Source organism: Dinoponera quadriceps, unplaced genomic scaffold (assembly GCF_001313825.1).
Source record: "Dinoponera quadriceps isolate SergipeBrazil2010 unplaced genomic scaffold, ASM131382v1 scaffold179, whole genome shotgun sequence".
Lineage (NCBI taxonomy): Eukaryota > Metazoa > Arthropoda > Insecta > Hymenoptera > Formicidae > Dinoponera > Dinoponera quadriceps.
In genome coordinates, this window is record NW_014554529.1 from 29674 (window position 1) to 39137 (window position 9464).

General features: G+C 32.7%; 2 protein-coding genes across 5 annotated transcripts; both read right to left on the reverse strand.

The window, feature by feature from the left end:
- Window positions 1-302: 302 nt before the first annotated feature.
- LOC106751812 (serrate RNA effector molecule homolog) lies at window positions 303-7829 on the reverse strand. Of its 4 annotated transcripts, XM_014632993.1 has the most exons (15): window positions 7747-7829; window positions 7076-7270; window positions 5510-5576; window positions 5151-5398; window positions 4871-5049; window positions 4669-4794; window positions 4333-4574; window positions 4051-4191; window positions 3731-3973; window positions 3489-3656; window positions 3144-3406; window positions 2631-2906; window positions 2158-2280; window positions 1824-1909; window positions 1279-1297 (listed from the first exon to the last, which is right to left on the reverse strand). In XM_014632993.1, exons 2-14 carry the CDS (start codon window positions 7216-7218, stop codon window positions 1837-1839), a joined length of 2292 nt encoding a protein of 763 aa, XP_014488479.1. In that variant the 5' UTR covers window positions 7219-7270; window positions 7747-7829; the 3' UTR covers window positions 1279-1297; window positions 1824-1836. The 4 variants fall into 4 exon arrangements, with proteins under 4 accessions (XP_014488480.1, XP_014488481.1, XP_014488479.1 ...); XM_014632994.1 differs by lacking the exons at window positions 1279-1297; window positions 1824-1909; window positions 7076-7270; window positions 7747-7829 and adding exons at window positions 303-808; window positions 5680-5704; window positions 6363-6504; XM_014632995.1 differs by lacking the exons at window positions 1279-1297; window positions 1824-1909; window positions 7076-7270; window positions 7747-7829 and adding exons at window positions 304-808; window positions 6363-6504.
- On the reverse strand, window positions 7260-9008 carry LOC106751746 (serrate RNA effector molecule homolog). Its single transcript, XM_014632799.1, has 4 exons — window positions 8953-9008; window positions 8306-8453; window positions 7886-8103; window positions 7260-7270 (listed from the first exon to the last, which is right to left on the reverse strand). The coding sequence occupies exons 2-4, from the start codon at window positions 8425-8427 to the stop codon at window positions 7260-7262; spliced, it is 351 nt and encodes a 116-aa protein (XP_014488285.1). The 5' UTR covers window positions 8428-8453; window positions 8953-9008.
- Between the last annotated feature and the right edge of the window lie 456 nt (window positions 9009-9464).

Genomic DNA, 9464 nt, shown 5'->3' on the forward strand with positions numbered 1-9464 from the left:
TGTGTTGTCTGGGATATTATCAGGGAAAAGTCAAATGCTGATTTTAATTAAATATAAACAAACAAATAAATGTAAGTACAGTGTAATGTAATAAATAAATGTAAGTAATGTATATAGCGTGTTGTATAAATATAGAAATATAAAAAAATATATATTCTTGAATAGCTTTATTTATTAAATTCAATGCCGAATATTTTTTCCCTCCTTTCTTTTGCATTTTTTTCAATAATCTTGAAGAAATAACACGTTTTAGCATTTTTATATGATTTTTTTTTTATTATAATTCTAAATTTTAATATTTTCACATATTACATTGCAAATAATGATTACAACTACATATATTCATAATCATTATTACATGGTTATAATTACACGAAATTATGTAATCTAGGTTTGTAACCTTTTTCTATCTATAAGAATACCGTAAATTATACATATCGCAATACATATTCTATTACTACAACAAACAAAAGCAAAGTTCACTGTTTCATAATGCATAGTTGCGTACTTTCTTTGAATATAATTATTGTTCAGAAATATACGAAATCGATTTGGTATGTGAGACATATATAACAGCTTTCATTATATTTCGTGCACAATTATGTATTTGCGTACTTATGGTAATTATTTTCACACTAATAATGTTTAAATTCTAAACAGTTTTAAGTAAAATGACTATATCCTCATATTGTTCTTAGTTCTCTAGTCCACTCCTCACACTTGATCATCTTATAGGAATTCGTCCGGTTCTCGTGGTGCATCGAGATCTCGATAATGTATGACTGGTCGAAAGTCACTACTACCGCCACTGGAATGTTAAAAATTTATTTAGAACAAATGGAAGAACATCAATATTATATAAAATAATCACATTAATGTATTCGGCTTCCTGTACATGCAAGATTTCTATATTTAGTTAAAACATATCTTCTATTACTTCTGTCGAAGAGAAAGAAACAAATTCATATTAAGAGCTTCGCCAATAATATACTGAACAAATCTTGTTGAAATATATATTTTATTAGCAATAATTTATTACTTTTATATACTATTTTACTGTTACTATTATGTACATTACATATGCAATTTGGCCATTGAGAATTAATATAACGTCATGATATTGTGATACGATGACCAACCGGACATAGGGTTTAAACGGAAATAGGATAAAATAAAATAAGATATTATTAATAACAAATAGATTTATTTTTTATTTTTGTTATAAATTTACAACGTTGGCGGATCCTCGGATTCAAAAAATTGCACTGGCATCGTCTTAAGATTTCATTATGATATTCTGAAATTATTTCAATAAAATGAAGATCAACATAAAGATGTTTTTTTTGTTTGCTTTTGTAGCTAACTGGAAATCTAGGGCATCTAAATCTAGATAAATAAATATTTTCATGCCAAAAGTGGAAAAATCGTGGAAATTTTTATTTTTAATTTACACCAAAGAAGGAAATATTGCTAAATTTTTAGTATAAAATATAAATTGCTTTAATTTTCCGTTATATAACAGTCATTGTGGACATATAGGTAATAACACATTGTAGCAACAATTTTTATATTTAATGTAAGGTTATTCCAAAAAGATACGTGGTGTGCGTATAGATATCTTTTCTCCTACTATAAGTGAATTTAGTTCGTTTATGATTGAGATAAAAAATTGTGCTGATTTTGTAACACCATTTTCAACGATATTAATTTTATCTCTTTTATCAACAGTGTGTTACATAATCCAGATATAAATCTGTTAGCACAGAATCTGTAATAGCATGAATGTTTGACATTACTAAATCCGACGGAAATTACTTGCGTACATTTCAACAAAACTTAGAACATATCCATGTCTGGCTGGTCCAAGTCATTATAACTAACAATAGGTCTTGAAGTATCCGGAGCTGCCCTGTAAAACATTGTATCACCATATTCAGTCTATTAACTCCAATGGGCCATGAATGTACTTGCAGCATGAGCTTCTTAAAACTTGACTTAACGTTAATTACGTACGCACAATTTATCAACGCATTATTTATCAAAATAAAGTTGTGCACCACCTGTATAAACTTTCCTTATAAATTCACCGACCATGTATCTGGACGTATTTAACTTCATCGATATTCTGCAACAAAATAAAAGAAAAAAATTGCTTACCGGCCTCGATTAAAACCGCCTCGATTGGGACGTGGATTGCCGAAACCACCGCCAAATCCACCGCTGTAGCTAGAACCATAACCACCTCTGCTACCGCCATATCCACCGCCGTAACTTCCAAATCTGTTAATAAACATATTTATATTGTATAATATTATATATATTATATATATTATATATGTTGTATAATATTATGTATATATATAATATTAACATATAGAACATATATAGTATATACATACATACATACATACATGTGTGTGTGTGTGTGTGTGTGTGTGTGTGTGTGTGTGTGTTATAATATTGTTGAAAGCATTCCACGCGTGTTACATAAAGAATCTTTTGTATTTTATATTGGAGAAATGAGAAAATAATTTTATACGTAATAATGATATGTGCGGGCATACGTGCGTGCGTGCGTGTGTATGTGTATGTGTCAAATATGACTAATTCCTTATAATTTCTGTACTTACGAGCTACAACCATATGGCGGGAAACTCTCGCGCGGTCCATCTCTCAATGGGGTCTTGTTGCCAGGGTGTTCAGGAAGTTGAGGTCTCTTCGGATCTCTCAAATAATTATTAAAATATTCAGCTTCTGCTTTAACTTCAGCAACTTTTTCAGAATGTTTGTTAAAGATATGTTTGCGAATGAAATCGGGCCCTTTGAATTTCTTCCCGCTAAGAGGACACAACCACTTATCCTTTGATAATTCTTGAGTGTTGGCTTGTACGAATTTTTCAACTTCACTGTTTTTATATTAAGGAAATATGGTTTATGACATATTTCATTAAATGGAAGGTAATTTTGAAATATGACTATCACTAATAAAAAATATAGTAATAAGTGATAATAAAGTCAAAAGACTAAAGTTCATTGTATTACAATTCAAATGTTCAATAAGCCACAATTAATATAAAATTCTTAAATATAAATCATTGTTACTGATTATTCTGCATATTTTCGTAGTACATAGAAAAGGATACGCCTCGGCATTCTTCGCACCTAATTTATCGAACTCTTCGGTAGATAAAGTCGCAACGGGTTGTAAAAAAGCAGACATCTTACTTTCAAAATTACGACAATATTCCGATAATTCGGCGCTTGCAATCTTAGCGGTAGGCGGAGATCCTCTCACGTGCATTATGCCGCATCTGTTTGGCATTTCATCCTCGTTTGGATATTCGCAATGATTATAATAGTCGACGGAATGAACGACTCGCAGATATAATATTAATCTGTCCAACACCTACATAGAGAAACAATGTTAATATCGTGTAAAAGATAAATCATATTCTAGTCATCACAATCCGCGTTGTAAGTTAACTTACCTTTATTAAAACAGGATCTCTTTCAATTGAGCTATCTCCGTCACCCAATTGACCTTCTTCTTGATCTCCCGACATGCCCAGCAATTCTTCCTCTTCAGCTGATGCTTCTTCTATCAAATAGTCCGTTATATTTTTCAATACTGGATTTTTCGACGACAATCCAAAAGCCTAAAGTGATGCATGCAATTTGATATCATTTGATCACTTTTAATAAATAGTAACATACAACAAATTTTGCTTACGGCTTGCTCCATCTCATGATTACTCTCGACGGTTTTGTTTTCTTTATCGTCATCTAGCTTCGCGCCTTCGTTTTTCTTCTCTTCGTTCCATAAACCCACCTTGTTGTCTAAATTATGAACAATCTTAGCGCTCAACTTAATATCATGCCTAACGATCTGTTTGTGCGAGGTTAAACCATTTACTGATCGAATACGTCGAGATAAGTCTCTGTTCACTATAGCGCCCAATTCACAATCGCGAAGCTGCATAAGAAAAATATATGGATTAAAGATATATTTCATTTTGGCGATATTTCTTTAAAAATAACTAATAAACTTACTCGGATATTATTTAAACTCCAACAAATTTCCTTAATGTTCACTTGCCTCTCGAACGAAACCCAACCACGACGGAACCATCGCCTCTCCGGTTGTGGATCTGCTATAGCCACGCGTAAAAATCCGGGAAACCGTTTACACATCTATAACGAAATATTGCAAATACTGATAAATTATAGTTAATATGAATGTTATGCTTAAAATGAAGGAAAGATTCTGTGAATTATTCAATGTAAGGGGGAATTATTGAAATATTAATTAATAAATGAAATATCATAACTAACCGCTTCGACTTCTGCCTTGGTAATAGTGGGCGCTAAATTACGAAGAAAAATGCTACTAGTTTTGTGCAAAGCTCTAGGTTCCTTCTCTTTATCTTCACTGGCCAAATCAATCACTGCTTCTGGTTCAATCATCGCCTTTTTGCTATCTGTAGCTTCTAATTCCATCTTTCTTTCTTGATCCTCCTCTTTAGTATTTCCTTCATCGACTTCTTCATTATTGGCTTCCATTTTCTCATTAACAGCTGATGATAATAGTAATTTATTTCAAAACAAAGATAACAGTGGTAACAGGATGAAATACATAAAAAGTACCAATTTTTTTTTACTTGTACTTACGAATTTCTGGTTTTGGTGTATCTGGTTTATTGCTGTCACTACCAGAAGAACTACTACTGGTACTACTGCTGCTGCTACTATTGCTATCGGTACGTTTTCGTTTCCTCGTCATTTCTGATTTTTCTGCTGCAATGAGATAGGTTGTAATTTATATGAGTGAAGAATTTCTGTGTAAAATGTTTAGATTACATTAGTTACATACGTGACTTGTCGTCATTAGCAACCTCTTCGACGTCTTTATATTCGTCGTTTTCCTTCATTTTGGCAGAATCAGATATTGCGTTTTCGTCTTTTCCCGAATTGACGACTTCCATATTGATGTTCTCACAATCTTTCGACCCTTTCTCACTCTGCTGTATATCATCTATTTTATTTTCATCACTAAAATAAAGAAAAGAGAAAAATAATATTATGGAATATAACAGAGTGAATATTATACTTTAATATCTTATCGTCTAATATATATAATTTTTTTATAATACCTCTTCTCATGTTTCTTTTCTACAACAAGTTTATTCTTGTTCTCTTCTTTCTCCTTTGAGATATCTTTAGTCATCAACAATTTGGGTGGCTTAACATCCAAAATCTGCAAATCTTCCTCCGTACCCCCTTCCAGTTTAATAACTACTGCATCCAAGAGGCGAAGTAATACATCAGCTTGATCAGCATCGACAGACACCTTATCTATTTCGCCCAATTTTAACATCTCCAGGAAAACTTCCACCCGTTTCTAAGATAAAAGGAAATCGAGATTCGTTCGGTGACCAATGTTAAGTAAATTTGTCGATTGTATAAAAAAATTCAAAAATAGATGCGTCGTAAATATTAACACAGTATCTACCTTAAGAGCTGACACTTGTTCGTCTTTCCTCTTCACTGACTCCTCAGGATGATATTTTATTTTGAACCTGGCGATCAACAAGAAAAAGCACAATAAGCGAACGCTCACAAAACAATTAGTAATTTCATCGGTACCGATATTATATAAATCTTGAATTGAAATGCACATACGTATAGCTCAGTGATGCGGCAAATTCTGTAATTTAAAAAAGGCAACGCGTATAAAACCAACGCCTTTTTTCTCTAAATAAGTGTTTCGTACACATATATATATATACGAAATATCTAAACCAGAACAATTCTTCTCGATAAATTACAGAATCAAAAACAAATACTCGAATCACATTTACCTCTTCATATTATGCATAAATACGCATATATATATATACCCATAAACTGAAAACTCCTATTTTAAATCAATTATAACTCCTACATGGGAATATACCTGTGGTATAACTTAATGACAAGAGTTATCTTAGGCCACATCCCAAAACGTTCTTTTCGAGGAAAATTTTACTCGGTGGCTTTTGAGTTACAGAAGAGAAAGCAATCGGAAATGCTCATCAAGTTTCGAGTCATTGAAAGTAAAATTTTCCTTGAAAAGAACGTTTCGGAATGTAGCCTTGGTAGAGCATGTGGAAGAAAATATATAATCAAATGACAGAATGAATTATTAGTAAAAGATTTCAAATTATTACGTAGCTGTCGTCATTAATTTCAACTATAATAAATTCAAAATCGAAATATTGCTTTAGTTAAATTCGAATTATTACTTATGGTTTGTAATCCGACATATGTTGCGAATATATCTTAAACGAGATATCAACATTGTCAGTTACAATATGAGGTCTCACCTGTAGTCATATTTCTACTCGCATTTGGTTTTCTCGTCGACACAGAATCTTATTGTAAAGTACTCAAATGTGAAAATAAATAACGGGTTTAGAACGCGGCCTATACGCGAGCATATTTGGGCTTTGCGCGCCCAGCTCGCAATTTATTTAGCTACCTAACAGGCACCTCGTGTCTTCAGCGATGCGCGAAACGCGAAATGCATAAAATATTGCATGAAAAAATAAACGAGCGAGATGACCAGTGCCCAAGGTATAAGGTGATGGCGGCGATATGCTGTAGGAATAGACAGAACTGGTCATATTGTTTGGAATTAGCTACAACATCGTATGTCTGCAATGTAGCAAAAATTATCAACCATCTTCTACTTTCTCCAGGCATGTAGTTAAACACGTACATGCACAAATAGAATTCTGTATGACCGACAAATCTTACAGCGGCTATTTTGATCTCTACTAATTTGTCGATCTCTTCAATGGATAGTAAATCAATGAAAAAAAATGGTAAGAAAAATCAATTTTTGCATTAAGTTGGCAATATTAAAAATATTGTTTATTTATTTAAAAGTAAGGAAAATTTAGCTACTATAGAAATTAAGTTAATTTTCCATTGGAAATGCTGTGATGAATTGATTCGAATCCTATAACGTAAAAACAAACAAAACCCCCCTCAAAAAATGTATATATATGAGAGAAAAATATAAAAATTAATATACCATTCTTCGTCCTTATGGGCGACGAAGAATTCATTCATCTGCTGTCTCCTAAATTCCGACTTGTACTCATTGTACCGTTTAATAGCCTCTTCATCAGTAATAGTGTCTTCTTGGGTGCCAAGGAATGCTTTGAATGACATCATTGGTGGCTGGGTCTCGACATTTGAATTACTGAAATTTCCAGCTACTTCTCGACTGAAAACAAATTATAATTATATTTATGTTTTATATTTATTTTGTATTAATACTTTAATATTACTTATACTATTTATATTTTATATTTACTCTTATAAAATAACTTCTCTCAACTTGTACTATTAATTGAATATATGTGTAATATAAAACATAGACCATTTTAAGTTGTTTAACATATTATATAATTACCAAGTTTTTATTTGTATTTTATGTATTAAGTTTTAACTATTAAGCTACAATATATCTTATTCATATGCTTGTAAGAAATGATTTTTAAAAAATAAATAGCAATGGTACATCTTTTAATAAAAGTATTATACGTGAAACTACCTTAATTTAGCTAATAATCTTGGAGTTAAACGACTCCGTTTCAGTGGAATTCTTATAAATCCTGTTCTCCTCATTATTTATTACTTATTCTGGTCCAATAAAATTTGGAGAAGCAAAAACATTCAGACATGATAGAACAAACGAACCTGCTACTGTTACTGTGGTTACCATAGTGATGGTTACTATGGTGAGGAGGTGGATAATGATCTGGACTCCAAGAACTTGCACCACCCCCGCTGCCTCCTCCTCCTCCTCCTCCTCCACCACCACCACCTCCTCCACCACCACCACCACCACCACCACCTCCACCACTGCCACCATCATTTCGACCACCATAATAATCGTGTCCATATCGCGGTCTGTCATCCCAGTCAAATCGCATTCGTTTCATAGGCGGTGCCATTTCTTGAGACCTTGCAGGACTATAACGATCACGTCCTCCACTGCCTCCACCTCGATAATCTCGATAATCAGGACGCTGTCTAGGACGACTAGACCAATCTCTATAAAAATCACTCTCTTTATTAGTATAACTATAATAATATTTAAAAAATACGTCTCTATATATAATAATAATTTCTTTAAACAGATTATACACCATCAAGAGAACAGAGTAAGAATTTCATTTATTATATAAAAAATATATATGTAGAAAACAAAAAATATATGTAGAAAACAGTATAGATGATTTGAAGTGAATTATACCTATCTACCCAATCATCACGCCTACGATCATCCCTACGTCCTTCTCGTGAATAAGATTCTGTTCTTTCACCTCTAAACTTGTCACGTCTTTTCCTATCATATTCATCGTCGGAGTCTGCCATCTTTATAAAATATTAAATGTTTATAACTGAAATATAAAGAAATAATTGATTAAAACATATAACTTAATATATTCAATCTAACATTATGTACATCATGTACATTACAAATTAGGTGCTGTGATCAGTATGTGAATCAATAGTTTTTCAGGATACTTCAAATTGTAATAATTGATCAATAATTATAAATTTCTTTAATATAAGCATATATCAAGAATAACGTTTCCACCATTATAACAGAAAATTACTTCTAATTTTAAGAGTTACAGATGATTATGTCAAGTATGTTCAAGTATGAAGCCATATTTTTGGTGCATAAAGAACATCAAATGAATCTTGTAGATTATGAAGTTGAAGTAATAGTAAAATTTATATAATATTCATAAGAAAAATCTCTTGAAATTAAATCTACATATTGACAAACGTGTGTCCAGAAAAGACCAAGTTTCACACATAGCTTGGAATATATTTGTTGCACTCGATAAAGAAGTATACAATACAAAAAGACGATTTAACAAATTCACTAACAAATAACAATATCTTCTCGCCGAAATCTAAAACAAAGCCAAATGAAATTTACTACGAAAAACGGTATCACTACCTTTAACACTCTAAACTTTCAAGATCCACTGTACGCGAATGGCGACCATGAAGCGCGTCGTGGCGTCAATCAATCGATTCAACTTTCGGTCTGTTCTTTTTAGCTGAACTGGCTGCACTAATATAATAAATGTACAAGAGTTGCGTTCGGAAACATATATAACATGTAATGTCCCTATTCCCACTAGGATATTATGGCTTCTGCTCACAGGACGCGATAACGTTTACCGTGCGACGGAAGTTTGAGCGGTAGCCAATAAATTTCTAGTTCTCACCGAAACACGGCACGTTGATTGGCTACTGTGCCAACTTCTGCCGCGCGACAAGCATTGCCGCATCCTGCGGGCAGAAGTCATTAAGGATGATGTTTACTCTCTTATTTTAGGTCCACCTGCATTCATCAGCGCTACCTGGGATGTTGAGAGCTCTGCGTCGGGATA